At 37.9% G+C, this 20,753-nt stretch overlaps 1 protein-coding gene across 5 annotated transcripts in view; it reads left to right on the top strand.

Moving 5' to 3' along the window:
• The window catches only part of LOC106661412 (telomerase-binding protein EST1A), a 73,372-nt gene that overhangs the window by 30,344 nt on the left and 22,275 nt on the right, over positions 1–20,753 (top strand). For all 5 annotated transcript variants that reach the window (XR_001339724.2, XM_024225562.1, XM_024225563.1 and 2 more), the window contains 5 exons: positions 17,538–17,728; positions 18,034–18,107; positions 19,441–19,538; positions 19,604–19,707; positions 19,772–19,927. Coding sequence is in view for 4 of the 5 variants with exons in the window: in XM_024225562.1 (XP_024081330.1) it covers positions 17,538–17,728; positions 18,034–18,107; positions 19,441–19,538; positions 19,604–19,707; positions 19,772–19,927 (623 nt within the window). In the remaining variant the exon portion in view is untranslated. The remainder of the gene's footprint in view (positions 1–17,537; positions 17,729–18,033; positions 18,108–19,440; positions 19,539–19,603; positions 19,708–19,771; positions 19,928–20,753) is intronic.

Consider the following 20,753-nt stretch of genomic DNA (forward strand, 5'->3'; position numbering starts at 1 on the left):
GATGTCCTGAGAATTGATTGACTTGAATCTTTTGATTTGTTGAGTTGATTGAACTCATTTTATCATTCATTGATATCAACCGCAGTCCTGTACCTTCTTGGCTAGTTAATCTTCGTTGCTCCAGGATTTAGCTGAAGATATAGGAGCGCTGTTTTCTTTTGAAATTCCCCATCAAACATTCGCCGGTGATTAATTTCCTAATTGTAAGCCGAACAAAATCCCGCAGTCTTTCTAGTAAGACGGTTCACAATTGGCGACGAAGAATCTAGGGTGAAAGAATCAGTTTTAGATATTTGATTATACGTCCGGGAGACCGGAAAGCCTAATAAACGGAGCCTACAGTTCTAGATGAACAAATTACTTTTTAAGTATAGCAGGGAATGATTGTACACACGGTGGCGGGGAATTGCACGCGTTACTAGCGGTCGGCCGGGGGCTTTTTCCCTCCAATTAGAGTGACTTTAACGGTGGGTCGACCGCGGCGACCCTTTTTGACAACCGTTTCTCCTTCTGCTCCTTTTTTCCCTCCCAATCTCATATTAAGCACCATTGAACCAGTACTGCCGGTTGTACGAATGAAGTCACATTTTCGTGGAATTAACAGGCATAGGCATTTTATTATCAGACCAAAACCGACAAAACTAAGATTAGAGGCAGTTAACATTGTACAACAAACTCGGCGATGAACAACGAATTAGTAAGGGTTAACAAAACAAATATATAAAGGATCATGATAATTTATTGATTATTGATTACTAAGGGCCCGTTGTACCAGTCACGGTTAAAACCGAGTTCACTAGAACGTTGTTTATAATTTCTCAGAGATAGGAGAGTTGAACCTAGGGGACGACCGATCAACTCATTCTAGTACAAATTGGTAGAATGAATGTAGATTCTATGGTAGATAGCCAGTTATCGTGTGTATTGATTGTTGTACTTTTTAGTATTTACTATTTTTGTGTTTATACTTATTTTGCTTTTTTCGAATATGTAGGAAAAATTTTTGTTGACATTCTGAATTTGTTAATTTAATGATCTTGTTTGGTTCTAAAAACCCGACCTTTATATGCAGGGTGGCTAGCTCATCGTTGTAAAATTTTTTCAGTGACAGTACGTCTAAACTAGAGTAGAATGTCGTAAACCTCATGGTTTTATCTCAGTCCGTTCAAAAGTTAAGATTCTTTTAGTGCTTATTTAAGAAAAACACGTTTCTTTACATAAAATCAGAATTTTCTCCAATTTAACGTAACTTTTCCAAAATTTTGGCCTTATTTTTAGATTTAGTACCTAATTTGCTTTTAGATTAGCCTACTTTTGTTCTAAACATTGTCAATCTACTTGCAAAACAACTGAACAGACATCATGAAATTTGTTAAATGGTAATTTTGGATCAACTTCTTTAAACCGTAGCACTCCATTACATTTTTAAAAATTTCAAACCAGCTAAAATCTTCATTCTCTTATGAGTTTTCTAAGTCTATTCTAAACCTCGATTATTTTGATTTTTGTTGGGCAATTTCCGATCGGGCAAGTGGGAAAACGTGGTCCGGGACCTACCCTGGTATTAAATCGTTCATCCAAGTTGATTCGTCCCCCAAAACAACACGCATCAGTGTCTTCAGTGGTTTTGGTATCTGCAGTTGGGCTTTTAACTTCCATGAACATGAGGTTTACCAAGTAGCCCAAATCAAAGCGAAAGGTTTTTTGGGGACTTTTTTTGCCAGTTCACACCATCAAAGTAAGCAAAAAGCATTCAAAATCTGAAGTTTCTCTTTCTTCCCCTTCATCTTTCGAACAGATGCCATGCTCCCAAATTGTTTTTACATTTCATTCTCCATCTCTTCTAAAATGTGCCTAATGTCTTCAGGATCGGAGTACTTTTTGGAATCGTCTATTCTTCCACTCGAAAACGGTAAAAATCAAAACATAAACTCGAGGAGTTCAAACAGATCAGTGAAAAAGTTAGCCGTAGGTGAAACATACCCCAGACATAATTCCAGCTAGGATTAGAACTTTGACTTTGATAGTAGATTTGATTACAGTATTTAGGAAGAGGACGGTGTAAAATTGTGTATGTTGGTGTAAAATTAATGCAGGATTTGAAAATTTGTTTTATTTTGAAGTTGAGGAAGAGCTTAGTGTTGATCACCGTTGTTCGCCATCTGGAGCAAATCGGTAAAGTAAAGAAGCTGGACAAATGGGGTACTGCACGAACTAACCAAAGCCCAAAGAAATCGACCTTTGAAATTTGCACGTTTCTTCTGATCTATTTCTCGATTGAATCATTGTGCGATGAGAAATGAGTCTGTACGATAACAGGAGGCGTATAGGTCAGTGGTTGGACAAGGATGAAGCACCAAAACACTTTCCGAAACCACATCTGCACCCAAAAACGGTTATGGTGACTGTTTGGTGGTGTGCTGCTGGGGCTGTTCATTATAATTTCCTGAAATGTGGTGAACTATCACAACGTAGAAATATTGCCAAGAAATTGACAAAATGAACGGAAAACTTCTTCCCGAAAACGCAAGGCCACATGTCGCAATGCCAACTCTGCGGAAACTTAAGGACTTAGGATATGAAACCTTATCCCACCCGACTTCTCGCCTACAGGCTTCCTTCCACTTTTTTAGGCATTTTGATTTATTATTGAGGGATAAAATTGTGAGGGAACGCGGTGAAGCCGAACGACTTTATTGTGAGCCGAAGTAAGATTTGTATGCCTGCGGAATAAAAGCGCTTATTACGTTGGCAAAGGTGTATAGATTGTGAAAAAGATTTCGAATAAATTAATCTTTATATAAGGTATTGGCTGAAATAAAAAATCACGAGCGGGATTCGAACCCACGATTTTCGGCTAACTACGCCGCTGCTCTACCATTTGAGCTATCGTGACTTCGATCCACTCGGACACCATCTTCCCATTTCAACCCCACCTTTCGAATTTTCCCTCCTTTTTGTCATTTTTCAAACGTCGTGTAATCAATTCGATTCTCGGCGACAAAAGCAATACAAATGCAATGAGGGGCGTCGGTGGCCGCAACGGTTAGGCGTTGACACGGCGCTCATCACTGTAAGGTAAAGGTCCCGGGTTCGAATCCAGCGGCCCTGAATTCAAACCCGACATACTTACAAATGGTTGTTTTTTTTCAAAAACACCGGCACCCCGAGGGTTGAACAACACCTCTGCTGTTGCGAACCCTCGTAAAAAAAATACTAATGCAATAATTTTGCAACAGCCCAATAAGAAACACGGCATGAAGCAAAGCGGCGGGGTATTTTTCAACACACGGTACCAATCCAGGGTTATGACGATTAGAACTATGTATAAGAAAGAACAATGGTTTTCAAATCAAAAAGTTGGTACGTTTTTATTGAAACGTGTGAACATAAACATCATAGACATTTGAAAAAATGTAAAAAGGAGTAAAAATTCAAATGAGAAGGGAAATTAGTGTCCGAGCGGATCGAAGTCACGATTGCTCAAGCGGTAGAGCAGCTTCGTATTTAGCCGAAGGTCGTGGGTTCGAATCCCGCTTGTGACACTCACTTTTTTATCTCAACTAAAAACCTTAATTAATTGAAAAAAAATAAACATAAGTTAAATCGCGCGAACACGCCTTTAACAAAATACAGGTCATATTATGAAATGGACGTTGTTCAACAACTTCGAACTCCGTTTAACCCACGTTCGACGGCCGTTCAAAGTTGAACCGGGATCAACGTTTGCACTCGGTTCAAAGACAAATTGAAAAAACGCAAATTTTTGAGTTGAACTCGGTTCAGTTTGGTGCAACGGGCTCCAAGGGTGATAAAGGGTATAATTATTATAAATTTAGGTGGAGGAGGATCAACATACGAGCCTGAAAGAAGGAGCGTCAGAGAATTTCGTATTTATACAAGTCCAGTAGTAAAATAAATCATAATGAAAATAATGATGTTAAAGCGCCGGCGCCAGTCTCCAGTGATTAGCTTAGCGGGCCAGTTCCTGAAATAGCACCGCCGAAGGCTCTTCGCTAAATATAGATTCTCGTGGACCGTGTACGTTGTTACAATCAGGGCAGCTTCGGTTGCTGCGTTTTCACCATTCGACGTGGTCGTCCTGACCAAGTAAGGCGAGCAGATTTAATGTACAGGTTCAAGAACGACCCCGATCATCAGCCCGTCCGATGAATACTTCTGACGATTCATTTCTTGTGAATGTACCATTTAATTTTTTCAAAAAATGATTTTAGTTCGCTCATTTTTTTTTTAAATAACGGAAGTAAATTAATACGTCCATCGTGTATACACGCCATTTATCGATTTCGTAGAGAAGAAACTGGAACGGAAATAAAATATTATGGGTTAATAATCCCGGTATTTTGTTTGCTTTTTCCTTAGGCTTCATAATTAGAAACATTTTCTCACGGCTAACGACGTCCTAGAACAAATAGCAAATCCTCTCGCCTCCTTTCCTCCGTTTGTTTGTTTTTCTCGAGTTTATCAACCTTTGGCCAGACGATATTTTCGCGGCCTTGGACACCCGGCTCATCAAAGACGTCTTCGGGTCGCAGGACGGGGGATATTTCTGGAAAACCGGGGCGGATCGTCGTCGGGGTTTTCTTTAATCGATTTTGATCGCCGATACGCACAAAACGAAAAAAACCCCGAATCAAATCGGACAACGCCTTCCGGACTTATACGTTCACAGAAGAGTATACAAAAAAGTACATGTGGCGATAGATAGATAAATTATATTTATTATCATATTAATATTATACAGGGTGTCCTTTTTAGATGGCCCGGCTGATTTTCTCTTGAACCAATGACGCTATAAAAAAAGTGTTTAATATTTGTTAATCTAGTTTCAAATTTTTACCTCTCTTTGGAGAAAAATTATACAGGGTACCTCACGCCCAGTTCAACTTCAAAATTGACCCTATATATCCTGGCACATCGTTTTAAAGGATTTTTACGCTGAAAACAATGGGTTAATCGGATTTTAAATTGGTCAAAAAAAATGACAAGTTATTGCAAAAAGAAACCGGCATCCGTAATTTCAACGCGGAGCTGAATATTTTACTGTACGTTCGCGAAAATCCGAATTATTCTCTCCTTAATTATACAGAGTACCCCAGGCCCAGTTCACCTTCAAAATTTTAAGTACGACCTACATCCTGACATAATTTTAAAGGATATTTGACGCTGAAATCAATGATGCAATCGGAATTCAAATTGGTCAAAAAATAAAGTTTTGGCAAAATGTTTGAAAAATCGCATTTCGTTTATTTCGTTGTTAATTCAAATAATTTTCTTCTTCACTAAAGTAAACGTTAATTGTCTTTATTATTGACATTCATTGTTGTTGACATTGTTTGTTTTGGCAAAAATTTAGGAAAAAAAACAGTTATTTGGTTTGCTATTTATTAATTAGATTTCATGTCCGAACTTGCGTAAAGGTGAAAAGATTTCCTCTTTTTAACCATTCTTCACCGGTGTTCAGAGAGGCTATGTCAGGGGTGCTGGATTGGCAAGCATTTTCGATCCTTTGCCGCAGTTCTTCAATTGAGGTTGTTGGGTCATGTAGGATGATATATCATTTTAAGATATATTTTACGCTGAAAACAATGGTGCAATCGGATTTTAAATTGGTCAAAACATGACAAAGTTAGGGATAAAGTTTGAAAAAACGCATTTCGTTTATTTCGTTGTTAATTCAGTTCTTCTTCACTAAAGTAAATATTGCCTTTATTATTGACATTCATTGTTGTTGACATTGTTTGTTTTGGCAAAAAGATTGGAAAAAACAGTTATTTGGTTTGCTATTTATTAATCAGATTTCAGAGAAGAAGAAGAAAAACTAGTATAATTGACCAAATATTTACATATGCGCAGATTGCAACCTGACTCTTTTTACATTTGCGTTAGAAGTGCGAAAGACACTGGGCTTTATAACCTTCTACAACCTTATTATGGTAATCATTTTGTATTATGTAGCCTGTTACTGCGTTTAGCGGGGAAAAACTGATTATAAAAAAAATCATCCGCTGTCACTTTTGATTCATAGTAATGAGTTTAAATTATGTGAACAATTTAAAACTACTTTAAGTGAGAATCACCTTTTTGAGAGATAACAAATTTAAATAACTTAATTTATAAATTAAGTATAAACATTATATGTATAATTTAAAAAGTAAAATAATAAATAGGATGAATAAGTAGTATAAATAAATATAATAAATATTTAATTAGATAATAACTTAGATAATAAATAGATTATAAATAAATATGTACATTCATTCACAGTTAAATAGGTGATTGCACACATATCACATGAGCTCACATGTATCCACACTCTAAGAATAAATAAATAATTAAATAGATAGGTAAATGTAACGTGTGGACATGTGTGTGTTCCAATGTACATGCGTCTATACTGTAGGAATAAATAAATAAATACATAAATAAATAAATAGATAGATAAGTGTAACGAGTGTGGACACGTGTATGTACGAATTATTTAGTGTAGGATCATTTTCAATCGTTTGTGCTTCCAAGGAATCAGGGTGTCGTAATTTCCAATCGATTTGCAGAGGACGTTCTTGTTTGAAGCGAGTTTACAGTGAAGATTTAAGGTTTGTGCTTAAGATATGTCAGTTTCACTGTGTAGTTGATCTAGCCTGGTCCGTCTGCGAGATGATGTGACTAGTCTTAGGAATTTGTTCTGCATCCTTTGTATTTTTAGCAGATTCGACTTGCATGTAAAACTCCATACTGGACAGGCGTAGAGCAGCATGGGTTTGACAACCGCCTTGTAAATAAGTCGCTTGTTGTGCATTGACAATCCTGATTCCTTAGCCAATAGTGGGAATAGAATTCTAATGGCTAATTTGGCTTTTGCGATAATCAGATTTCATGTCGGAACTTGCGTAAAGGTGAAAAGATTTCCTGTTTTTTAACCATTCTTCACCGGTGCTCAGAGAGGCTATGTCAGGGGTGCTGGATTGGCAAGCATTTTCGATCCGTTGCTGCAGTTCTTCAATTGAGGTTGTTGGGTCATGTAGGATGATACATCATTTTAAGGGATATTTGAAAACAATGAAAATATTCATGTAGGCTGAAAACAATGGTGCAATCGGATTTTGAATTGGCCAAAATATGACAAAGTTAGGGCAAAAAGTTTGAAAACACGCATTTCGTTTATTTCGTTGTTAATTCCAATAATTTTCTTCTTCACTAAAGTAAACATTAATTGCCTTTATTATTGACATTCATTTGTTGACATTGTTTGTCAAATTCGCATTAATCTTAATTCCTGGAAAGTAAATAAATTTTACTATAGTGCTTATTCGTTACATTCAGTATTCCATTCAAAATAAATCGAAGAGTACATTTTTCCGATCAAAGCGAGTTGATGTACGACTGCTTATTGATAGTGGTGGTATTGCGCGCCATGCAGGGAGCTGAATATTTTACTGTAATATTTCGCGAAAAACCGAATTCCTCTCTCCGAAATGTTGGAAGGGTTTTAGGTGTCTCAAAAAATAAAATTAGAGATGTCTCCGGACTTAACAATTTTAAGCTGTATCGCTCTCATCATTTTAAATTAGTCAAAAAATGACAAAGTTACGGCAATAAGTTTGAAAAAAAAGTCATTCATTTGGTTTGCTATTTATTTCATGTTCGAACTACTGCCTTGCGTAAAGAAAACAAGATTTGCTCTTTTTTTTTTTTGACCACTTTTCACTTTTCGGTGTTCAGAGCGATAGAGTCTGGGGTGATATTGACAAGCATTTTTGATCTTTTGTCGCAGTCCTTCAACTGAGGTTGCTGGGTTATGATTGGCGTAGACACTGTTTTTTAAATGGCCCCACTGAAAATAGTCACGTGGATAACTGATGATGACAAGAGTACGAAATACTTGGATTTTCCTCTGCCCACTTTCAAGCATTTTAGTATGCCATTAGAGGTGAACTTGGATTCATAATTTCTTTTCGTTTTCTTCAGCCTCCCAAATCGACATTTGTGCAAGGAACGTTAAACGCCTGTCATAGAGTCTCGAAGTCCATGGACAAGATGAGAGCGATACTGCTTGAAATTGTAAGTCCCGGAGTACAGCTCTAATTTTATTTTTTGAAAAACCTTCCAACATTTCGGAGAGAGGAATTCGGATTTTCGCGAACATTCAGTAAAATATTGAGCTCCTCATCCAAATCACACTGGCGGTTTCTTTTTGTCATAATTTTGTCATTTTTCGACCAATTTAAAATCCGATCGCACCATTGTTTTCAGCGTAAAAATCCTTTAGAATAAAGTGTGAGGATGTATAGGGTCGTATTTGAAATTTTGAAGTTGAGCTGTATAATTACCCTGTATAATTTTTCTCCAAAAAGGTAAAAATTTGAAACTAGACTAAACAATATTATTCACGCATTTTTGTTTTGTTTTGTTACCGTCATTGGTTCAAGAGAAATTCAGCCAGGCCATCCAAAAAGAGCACCCTGCATACATGTAAATCGTGATCTTTACAAGGGGGATCTTGCCTTGGCAGGATGAACAACCCTAGGCTGCGTTTTGCTACTGTTAATGATAAACATTTCTTTTGGCTGGAAAAAAAAGGTAAAAACCCAATATGTACAAGTAATGAATTTTAGGACACTCTTCGTTTGATCACAAGTTACAGTATAAATAGCTTTATTTATTTAGTATTAAATTAATTCAATATAATAATAATAAAATAGTTTATGTATTAAAAATAAGTGTATATTCATTTTAAAACGTAGAAAATAAACAATAAATGAGTATGAACTTTTAATAAAACTAATATAATAAATAATAATGTTAATACAAAATGATAGTATTTAAATACTTAAGTTTGTTTTTTATTTATCTCAATGAATTATCATCCCTATAGTTTTATATTTTATAACCGAGGAAGCATGTGTAACAAATTAATATATTTATGACAGTTGGTTATTTTATGTTTGTATTAAGTGTTTTGTTCAAAATTATTTATTTACTGTCCACATACATGTATACATATTTACAAGTTATAAACAAGAGTACCACTAATAATACTTTACCTCTCGACTTAAATAAATAAAGAATATATAATATCTTACAATCTAAATGTTAGGAAAACAGGACTACAAAATTCCAACCCTGAATTAAATGTTTTAATCTTTTGTGTTTTGTAGGGATATTGGTTTCGTATTGTCTAATGTTCGTACAAAGTGGATCAGCATTGTTCGATACTCTTAAAATATTTTTCTATTATTTTTATTATTTCCTCTGTTAAATAGTGTATACCTGCGGTATGGTGCAGGTCACTAATTTTGGCGTACCATGGAGCGGATGAAGCCAATATCAAAAATTTGTTTTTAATTATTTGTAATTGCTTTCCCTTATGTCAGGTACAACCCCAGCATAGGACGGCATAAAGCAGTATAGGTTCAATCTCTGTTTTGTAAATCAAATTTTTTCTGCGACATACTTGACCCACGACAAAGAATTGGAAATAGGGATTTGATTGTTATTTGACCGATTTACCATTGGTTTAATGTATTTAGAGGAATTAAGTTTTTTAAAATCTAAAGTTACCCTTAAGTATATTTTCTGACCGATTTATGTGACAATCATAGAGAGTCACATGATTTCGGATATCAGGATGCCTTCTTTTGAAGAGAATTCCCTCAGTTTTTAAATTAAAATGTGGCGATTTGTGGGTGTAGTGTAAAAAAGGGACGTCGGTGGCCGCAATGGTTAGGGGTTGCCAAGGCGGTCATCACAATAAGGTAAAGGCCTCGGGTTCGAATCCAGCTGCTCTGCATTCGAACCCAACATTTACATTACAAATAGGTTTTTCTCAAACAAAAAAAAAAACCAATACCCCGAGAGTTGATATGGCCTCTGCTCTTAAGAACCCTCTTAAAAAGAGATGAACAAAGAAGTATCACGTGGTCAAACTGTCGATAGTATTTTATTGATTTGGGTGTTCAGGTAGCAGGATTTTCATTTAAAAGTCATAAACCAAAGGCGAAGATTCTGCACATTCCAGATAGATTAAAGCGTGGATGCGAAAACCTAACCGTGGGGCAGTTTGTTGAATATTCAACAGGCATTCATTCATTGCCGAAATTTAGTCTGGAAGCTACTATTTCCGACCATGCGCGTTGTAAAATACGGCTGGAGTATAACAGCGCCTGGTCGGAATAACGACTGAGATTTTACGAGAAAAAGTATTCTATTTTTGCCCCCGAAGAAGCCGGATTTAAAGTTGAAACCGTTTTAAATGCAAAATTGTGCAGACCGTTAGCACGTCTTTGCATAACCCCCCTTTTGTTTCATGTTTATCTTCGTATAAATTTTATTTCCAACATTGTTTATAATGTAGGATAGCCACGGGAGACCGGGTTCAAGGTCGGATCGTCCAAGTACATTAACCCTTCTTACTCGCCAGAGCAGCTACAGTTTTTTTTACCCTCATTTTACACACTGGGTCTGAGTGGTAGACAACGACTGCTCGCTCCTTCAAGCCGAGCCTCGACAAATCACGGGGTAAACGGCCCTGCGCTCGTTTTCTGCCCACTGTGCCATTATTCAGACCTTTGTATGATTTTATAAAAATACTATATTTTATATCTAACGAAAAGACCACATGGCGACCGGATTGGTAATGTTCTAGCCTGCTTCGCTGGCGCTTATGCATAAAACTGTCACTAAAGAGAGAGGGAGGGTGAAATAGTGAACGTGCCGGAGAGAGTGAGGTAAAGTGAAACAGGGTGAGGGAGGAGGGTGATAAAATAAAGAAAGACAAGCAGTAGTCCGTGAATAATAAAAGGAGAAAAAGCAAAATAGTGCGAGTGAGTGATAGTGAAGGTGAAATATTGAAATAATAATATTGAAATAATATATGCGATTAAATGAAGCACGATGATCATAATTAGAAAAATCTATTACAGATGATTATTCGGAGTTCGTGAGATGCGGTCTGGTGTGATGTAGGTTTTAGAAAAACATTTTCTTTATCGTGCCAACGTTTCGATCTCTATTGAGACCATCTTCAGGGCTCAACGTGTTTGGTTTTTGCCTAATTGCCAGTGGCACTCTCAACACGACACACAAGAATGACAATTACGCAGAAAACAAACACTTTGAGCCCTCCAGATGATCTCAATAAAGATCGAAACGTTGGCACGATGAAGAAAATGTTTTTCTAAAACCTACGTCACACCAGACCGCATCTCACGATCTCCGAATAATCATTGACTAACGGTCCCTAAACACCACACATTTCTATTACAAATGTCAATATTTTTAGAACAGTATAAAAAGAAAGAAGTGATGGCAAACTAATTAAAAATTAAGTTAATCAATTTTCTAATAGTCCGGATGTTTTTTAAATAAGACAATTCCTAGGAACATATTAACAATTATCCTCATAATAATTAGCAGTTTTAAGTGATGAAATCCAAATAGATTTCAAACTTAGTTAAGTTAGTGAAGAACAAGTCATAGTTTTGTTCCGCTTAGCCATGATTAATTTAAGTTCGTAATCCTGTCCCATAACAATTGGTTTGTAAATTCAAAATGTTCGGAGATGGAGAGTTAGGTTGAAAAAAATCCACTCTTTCTTGTTTATAAATGAAAGATAATAAACTAAAGCTGCGCAAATGTTGATGTACTTAATGTGGGAAGTTTAGGGGCCGAAAAAACAGCTGAGGTCATCGCCGGCCTTCTGCGTGTTTTTACTTTTTTTCTGTTCTTTCACGCATATTTTTCGACATGCAGCCATTTGAGCGTTTCTATATGTTATTGATTCTCTGCTTTTATATGATAACTAACTCGATATTCTTAAAATGCTAGCCTCTCATTTGTACCTCAGGTTGTCAACTACATAGTAAACATAAAACATACAATGCATATGAATACATCACATACTGGTTATTACTGTGGTTCCAATCTTGCTAATAACTTACTTTTAATCTCCAGACATGACACTCTCTCCCCGGAGTATTCAATAGTCTTCGTGGCGGAGTTGAACCCACTCCATTCTCGCTAATAAATTACTTCTACTCTCCAGCCCTCACACTCGCACCCCGGAGTACGCGATTTTCCTCAGGGCGGATTGACGGAACTCCTTCCTTTCACTCTAATAAATTACATTAATTCAAATAAAATAACGTAAGCACAACGACCGATACAAACCTAGACGTTTGATCACATTCTCTCCTCCAGTGTATTCGATATTCCTCGTGTCGGGGTTGAACTCACTCCATTCTCGCTAATAACTTACTTTTACTCTCCAGAGGTCACACACTCCCCCCTTAGTACTAAATATGCATAGTACTAGATATGGCAGGTTGCTAAACCTTTCACGCTAATAAATTACATTCATTCAAATAAATTATCATAAGCACAACACCCGGTACAAACCTAGACGTTTGGTCACATTCTCTCCTCCAGAGTACTCGATATTCCTCGTGTCGGGGTTGAACCCACTCCATTCTCGCAAATAAGTTACTTCTACTCTCCAGACCTCACACTCGCACCCCGGATTACGCGATTTTCCTCAGGGCGGATTGACGGAACTCCTTCCTTTCACTCTAATAAATTACATTAATTCAAATAAAATAACATAAGCACAACGACCGATACAAACGTAGACGTTTGGTCACATTCTCTCCTCCAGAGTATTCGATATTCCTCGTGTCGGGGTTGAACTCACTCCATTCTCGCTAATAACTTACTTTTACTCTCCAGAGGTCACACATCCAACGTCACATCCTTAGATGCACGCCTCTTCCTATTCTTCCAATCGCACCATTCATAACGACCTAAATGTTCCATTTTAAAATAAATAAGAAAAATCCATCTAAAAAAATTCTACACAAACTTCCTATCCCGATGTTAAAAATAAAAAAAAAGGAAGAAAAAGAGCTAGAGGACGAAGAGTCCAGTGTTGAGCACGTGTGGCTGGAAAGCGTCCTGCGCCTAGTGCATACTCCTCTTCCGTATTAAACGAATCTTGCTTAACGGGTTTTGACGATCGACGAGGAAACTGGATTCATTTTCGAAAGAGCGACATGAAAGCATTATTGGCTGTTTAAGAGGTCGGAGGACACAACGGGCGGTTCTGGGTCGTGGTTCATTGAACAAATTCTGCTCTCGCTTGTAAGGAAATCAAAAGGCGACCTAATTTTCATGTCCAAACTGGGTTAGCTCTGCTTAGTGCGATTTATTAACATATTGATAGATCGTCTGGCGGCGATGGGAGGGCGCCGTTGGAAACTCGGTAATTGCTTTCACATCGGCATTCCTCCTTCGTTTGACCACCACCTTTGTTTATTGTCCTCCAGGCCATTGGTTTAACGTCCCTCCCATCCGTGGTGGAATCCGCCTTTTCTATTACCTGTTGAAAAAGATTGCTAACCGTGCTCCCTTTCCGAGTAAACGCCGTCTAAACATAATTATTCCCTGATTGCGGTGAAAGGCAAAAACGTGTATTTCTCGATCTTCCCTTAGAATTCAGACTTTTGTAATTACTGTTGTTTGCACGGATTGGAGACTCGATTTTTTTATGTATCTTTCGGTTGTTCTAGGAGGGTAGTTTTGCATTTATTGCCGATCAAAGTGGAGTGTTAAGATTTTTTTTGTGGAAATGGTCCAGCTGTTTATGTTTAACAAACCCTACGGCTATATGGCGATAATATGATTTTTCAGTAAGGACAAGTACATTATTAGGTTTCACACGTTGTGACAAACATTCTTTTCCTCACTAAGTAATAGTTTATAAACGACAATTAGAATGAAAACTCCATTCTTCCTGGTTCTTCACGAATTGTATTCAATAAATTCTGAATTTATTTTATCATTGCACTTATGGAATGTTGCGCAAGGGTCCTTGAGGGTTGATGAAATAGTGAAAACTGCTTTTATGAGCTTTCTTTGTGTTTATGTACAATTTATTAATTTTACAAGTACTTTTTCAATATGCAGATTATTGCATTTTAATCTATATGTTTCCAGTTGGTTAGCCAAAGTGGTTATGTAAATTGATTTATAATTTTTATGTAAAGTGTGGTTGAGATGAAAAATTAGTGTCACGAGCGGGCTCGAACCACGACCTCCTGGCCTAACCACTTGATTTATCGTGACTTAGGTCGTGATAGGGGGAGTATAGGTTGGGAGGTCGTGGGTTCGAGTCCCGCTCGTGACACTAATTTTTTATCTCAACCACACTTTACATAAAAATCAATTGTATAATATATTTTCTTTTGTACAGTTTCTGTGTAATGTCTTACTTCATGGTCCCTACTTAGAGGAATCTGTTCATTTTTTTTCATAATAGATGCAAACTGTGCTAATCGTTTTAATTGTGTTAAAGTCGAGATGTTTTATATCGCAAACGTGCTATTTACTTTGTACATTAAACACTAGCACGTTCTGCATAACAGAATTGTCACAAAAGAATCATAAAGGGAAACAAGTTCAATTGAGAAAAGTAGGATCACAAAGGTGGCCATAAGTACAACTACTTTTAAACAGATTAATCTTGAGATTTTTGATTTTTATTTTTCTTACAATCAACAAGAACTAAAAAAATCAATGAACAACCTTTATGAACAAATTAGCATATTTAGCAGATTAACATATCTAGAATTTGTATAAGCTCAATTCTCCACGCAGATGTACATACAAACATACAAGCGTGAACAGTTGAGCCTATCACTCATAGTCCACTGGCTGTTTTACTGTAGATCGGGAGATTCACCCCCCCCCCCCCGGGGGTGTTGGCAATCCGGGGATACACGTCGGTCTTATCCGTCCAGACTTCTTCGATGTTGGGTTCCGGGGGCTGCGAACAGGTCATTTCAGCCCCAAAACAAACAGTTTCTAGATCCATAACCCCTCACACTATCTCTCACTCTTAAATACATTATTTCTTATTTACTTACTAGTCACTCAGGGTGGTGGAGTACTTGATATGGGTGCTCAATATGCCGCCATCGGCCCTCTCACACTACACATTCACTCTCAACACACACTAGTAGACAAAAACGAGATATTTATAAAGGCGTCAAAAATCGAAACAGAGCTGCCTTGCTCAAGCCATATCGGGTAGCATCCATACGAGCTCTCTATATTGAGTCAAAAAACTACACACATTAAGTGGAACACTTAGAGTAACCTGGTCCAAAAGTAAATATCCATGTGTCAACCTCGGATGACCTATAAGAATAGGTCCTTTTCTAGGTTCAGATCCTCCGAAGCCACCTATTGACAGTGCTAATGTGCAGAATGGTCAGTGAGAAAGGACGGAAAATAGGTGCAAGAGTAATGATGATTTCAACTTGTTTCCATATCGATGGAAAGAGGGGTCATCTCAAGGCACCTTTCTACTTTTCAGCTGGCAGTGCGGTGCAAAAGTTTCTGGAGATTTTTTAGCGGTTGGTTTGAACTCTCTTCTAATAGTCCGGTAAAAGGTGAGTTTGGGGTGAATTGATCCACCAAGCAGTACCATCTGATGTGGGTGGTCGCGATTTGACTCATTCACTGTTTATATTCAGGCATATTTAGTTAATACAACATTGGTGTATTTACGGACTTGGCGGACTTTACTCTTCCTCAACCCGTTACTAACGGCAAATGATTTGTTTTGTACTGATGGCCAAATTGTTCAGGGGTTCTTACAGGATCGTTGTACCATAATATATCTTTTCTAAAAAGACCGTTAATCGGTTGGGGGAGAGATAAAACTTCATTTTGTGGTTTAAAATAATGAATAGGGTATCTAGGCTACTATCAGGAAGATGCCCTTTAGTATGCCAGTCATAATCTTAATTAAGCTAGAAATTGATTATTAGATCCGGCTGGTTCTCAAGGTGGAGATGTTTACTGACGTGTGGCACTACTGATAGGTCTGCCTCCTGCCAGAAGCCTTTGTAAGGTCCTTTGGTAAATCTTTCTCAGATGGCCATTTAGTCTGCAGTGCTCCTTCAAGAAACCGGCTAAGATTTTTTTTTTGTGGCTTTATCAGGGATATTCAGCCAGATTCAAGTACCAATGATTAACATTCTAAGTAACTGTCTATGTAAAGAAATAAATAGATGAATAAATAAATAAATAGGCTAATAAATATTAAGTAATCGGATAAACAACTTAAACACTAATGTCATAGTTCTTGAAGTATTTGAACAAGGCCTCATTAACTTCCTTGTCACCCTCTGCCAGCAGCGAGCTTAAGTTCAGTGGTTCAGAGGCCTTTTCACTTGCCCCAGAGCCTCCAATTCTTCGAGAAACTGTTCTCGCTGGGCCTCATATTCGGTGCATTGTAGTAGTACATGATCAAGGCTCTCTTCTACATCGCACGTTGCGCAGTTTGGCGATGTTCTACAGTTAATCCTGTGTAACTATGAACCGCAGATGCCATGGCCAGTACGGAGTCGTGTAATTGTTGGGAAGAAAACTTTTCCTCTCTCTATTTCTTGAAACCACGGCTTCTTTTGTAATATTGGGAATAATGAACGGTAGAATTTCCTTGCTATGCCCGTATCGTACCAAATTTGCCACTTTCTGCACACGTCTCTTTTGATATTGTTTGTAACGTCTCCGACGGTTAGCTGCACAGTCGTGGGAAATCCTTTAATGGCTGCCTCCTTGGCTAACTGGTCTCTTTCAATATATTTTATACCTGCATGCCCTTTTATCCAGCATGTTACATGTATGTAGCATGTGTTTTTGCCTTGATTTCTTAATTTGTAGGTTAACCTGACAATTTCGATTAAAATATATTCATACTTCTTGTCCAAATTGAAAGTGCGTAGCTGGCATATCGTGCTGAGACTGTCTGTCATAATCACAGTTTTTTTATTTGGTATCTTCGCGGAGTATTCCAGCGCTTTCAGTATGGCGATACCTTCTGCTGTGTAAGAGCTAACAAGATTCGGAAGTAGGTGTTACTCGTGATACCTGTTTAGGCTGTCATAAAATGCACAACCTGCGGAACCATTAAGTTTTGATCCCTCTGTGAAAATAAGGAGGTGATCTGGGAACTTTTCGCAGCTGTCTGTCCTGAAATGCATTTCTACAAAATTGGCTGGGCGTCCTGTATAATTAGTTCTTGACAAGGCTAAGATTTAAAGTCTCTTTCTTCTTCTGTGGTATTTAGTTTGATCATGTAATTAATATGATATACGATCATAGTGCTCTGATTTTTACAAACGAACAATATAACTTCTAAAGCTTAACTGCAATATGCCTAATTTTATTTTTCTGCTCTGGGTCAAAATAAAGTAACTGATAATTAATTAATCCTCTTAAATTGTATTACATTTGTATAGTTAATTTGGTGGAATATTATGACGTAATGATATGATGACAAAACAACAGGCCGAATCTGACAGGCGCGAAGTCGAGCGACCAGCTCCTCCGTAGCTCTGGATGAATTGTTTCGGGAAGCGAAAACTTTTTGTTCTGAACTCCTTCCATTTGCTTGATCGATGAGAGTCGAGCCGTTTTGAGCTCCAGGTTAAACTTATTTTTTTTTATTCCAGGGGACATCGCGGGTAACGGCACAGACGGTTGCTACAGATCAGCGCTGCAGGAAAGCGCCCTAGTCGCCTCTCTGCAGATGTTCAACCTCATCTTGGAGAGGTTCATCAAGATCTTGCAGGATCATCTCGCCAACCCGAACAACGCCCACACAATACCCTCGGACTGCCAGGTCATTCTTCCAGCTTTGAAGGTGGGTAGATGGATACAATTTTTGGTAAGATCAAAGTAGATAAAAGAGAAACCATCACTAGTTACACTGCGCCTTAACAGTTAATTATCGAACTGTAAAGACCAAGCATAAACCTGTAACATAAACGTGTATAATTCTCATTCTAAATAAATCCCAGTCCAATCGGCCATGTGCTGGCAAAAAATAACACAATTATATAAAACTTTTGAATATGGCAAATATGACAGAGAACGAGTCTATTCTAAATTTTTAAATTTGGAAAGTTGAGCGGGTGATCTCTTTACTCTTTATGACTGTTTTCATAGATTTGGTGTGACTGGCTGACCTCCCATTTCGAGATTTGGAACCCTCCTCCGTCTTGTCAAGACTACAAAGTTGGGTAAGCGTTTTTAACTATTTCTACTAAATAAGTACAACAATAGATATTTATTGTATTGTCAGGATGAAATGACTTTAAAAAATTACAAACCCTGTTATTGTTGTAATAAAAAATGGCCCGATTTCTCAGTACGGTAAAGGGGTTAATTCTAGTTAATGGTTGTCAATAATTAATCCTATCTTGTAGATCACTATGTGAGCAGTTTATAAATATTGGATTCGGACAATAAAACCTCAGATCAAATAATTCTGTCGAAAAAGAACTGTGTAGTGTCTATTCCATACGAAATTCTTGTGATATATTGGATAAAGTACCAGGGCAGACCAACTTGCAGTTTCAATTTTCAGTTGTGGTGTGTACTTAAAGAAAGAAGGTCCCAGAGTGAACACATTGGAAACTTGAGATTTAACATCATGTCGACCATCAAATTCAGTCACACGTATGGTACTAATCGCCTTGTTATGGTTGTGCAGGAAGCTGTTTAATCAAATCAAGTCCCAGGCAACTCGCGGAGTCCCCAAGGTGTATCGAAGGACACTAGCCGCCTTAGTGAGGTCCTACAGCAGGCTCAAATTCAGTTTTAAGTACGTATGTGGAGTGTCGGGGTTCTACAGCAAGCTACAATCAAATCCAATCACACAGGCACTCTCCCACATTTGCAGGAAATGTAGACTGTCGAGACAGGAAAAGTGACAAAGAGAAGTAGACAGTTCTAGATTGAACCAAAGTAACTTGCTAAGAGGGCAGACACTTGTAAAAAATTTTTGAAAGGAGATTTTATCAAAAGATTGTCCCGACTGATGGAAATGGGTTTACCAGTCAAATCCTGTTTCATTTGGAACATGGCTAAATCGTATTCAAACGGCTTTTCCAGATGGCAGAAAACGGAGGTGTGAAAATGATCTTTGATGTTAGTTTTTTGGAACTACGAAGTTAAAGTTTGTTCCTGATTTTCTATGTTCTCTCAACTCTACTGCATACAATTAAAACCAGTGTATCAAAAATCCCAGCGTTTACACACTTCCTTTAGACGTAGGAAAAGTTAGCAGATTTTCAGCTAGTACATCATACGGCCAAGACTTTGTTCCTTCAGTTTATGACCTTACCCACTTTATTAAACGAATTGGGAGAAGAAAGTATTGAGTAGTAGTTTTTTCAAAACCATCCCTTGCAGTGGTACCATCTTTGAATCGAGCAACTGACCGAAATTAATGTTTTGTTAAAAAACGGCCATTTTTTAATACACCCTTTCATATGTGTTTGGAACGACAACTTTTACCAAAATTTAAAAATAGCAAGTACATTTAAAAAGTTCGAAAATGGGAATTTGCAGGCCACCAGGAGATTGTTGGAGCAGACTTGCGGTACTGGTCAATCTACTCGAAAAGCTCGAGTTTCCAAAAGACCTGTTGTCCGAGGAGAAGAAGGAAGGTAAAAGTTTCAAACTAAAATTTCTTTATTTGAATAGGATTCATTTTCATTTATTCCCCACCCAGACAGCGAAGTTGTATTTCTGCCGGAAGACGCGACACTGGCCGGTTTCAACCCTTTGATTGCCAACTCCCAGGAACCTGTCTATGTACACGAAGACGTTGACATGGTAAATGAAATCGCCGCGACCTAGCTCTAAGTACGAACAGATTGATAATCGACGTTCTGCGTAGGACTTGGCCCAGAATTGTTTGAGAATTCAAAAGATCCTCTTCTTCGGCTCGGTCTTCCTTTGCGGCCTCGATCCTCCTGTCCTGAAGGTGCAGAAAATGGACTCTGGAGAATCGGAGTACGTCTCTGTAGTCGACACGCCCGGCTCGCAAGAACAGGTGGGGCTACAATTTTTATTTCTATCTTATGTTTTAATTGAGTTATAAAGTATGACGGTGTTTTCGGAACGATTACGTTCGATATACATATATTTCAGATCTTTCTGGCAATTTTTAAACTATCAATTGTTTTTGCTTAATTTTCCTCCTTAAAAACTTCAAAGATTTATTTTATTCTGCGTGTCATTGCAGTATACGACCTAATTAAAATAAAGTGTCAAGTGGGATAGTTTGGTGAAATTTCTTCTAGTGATCTGAGGTGATGAACTTGCAGTTTGGTCGTTTTTCGTCATCCTTGCCTGCCCGTGCCTCAGCCTAGCTGTTACGACCAACTTTAGTGATGGGTTTCTGAAGACGAAATACTGAAACGCATCTGATAGTTTCTGATCATCCTGGTCATCTTCAGTTTTATTTTTGTTGGCGAAATAACGCAATTCACCTGACAGCCCTAGTAGGCGGAGCAGAATGATCAGAAGCGCTGGTGTTACTTTGGTCATTTCTGGTCATTCTGAGTTATCGAGTCCCGCAGTTTTTGACAGTCTTCCGCATTGATCATCCTGGACTGCCTAATACCGCTGTTCCGGTCAGTTTCATTGATGGGTTTCTGATGACGAAATACCGAAACGCATCTGACAGACCTACCAGGTGTACCAGAATGATCGGAGGTGGTAAAGAAACCTGCAGTTTCGTTGTTTCTGATCATCCTGGTCATCTTCAGTTTTGTTTTTGTTGGCGAAATAACGAAATTCGCCTGACATACCTACAAGACGGAGGAGAATGATCGGAAGCGCTGATGTTACTTTGGCCATTTCTGGTAATTCCGGGT

The sequence above is a fragment of the Cimex lectularius genome, unplaced genomic scaffold (assembly GCF_000648675.2).
Source record: "Cimex lectularius strain Harlan isolate CLEC.00 unplaced genomic scaffold, Clec_2.1 scaffold16, whole genome shotgun sequence".
Lineage (NCBI taxonomy): Eukaryota > Metazoa > Arthropoda > Insecta > Hemiptera > Cimicidae > Cimex > Cimex lectularius.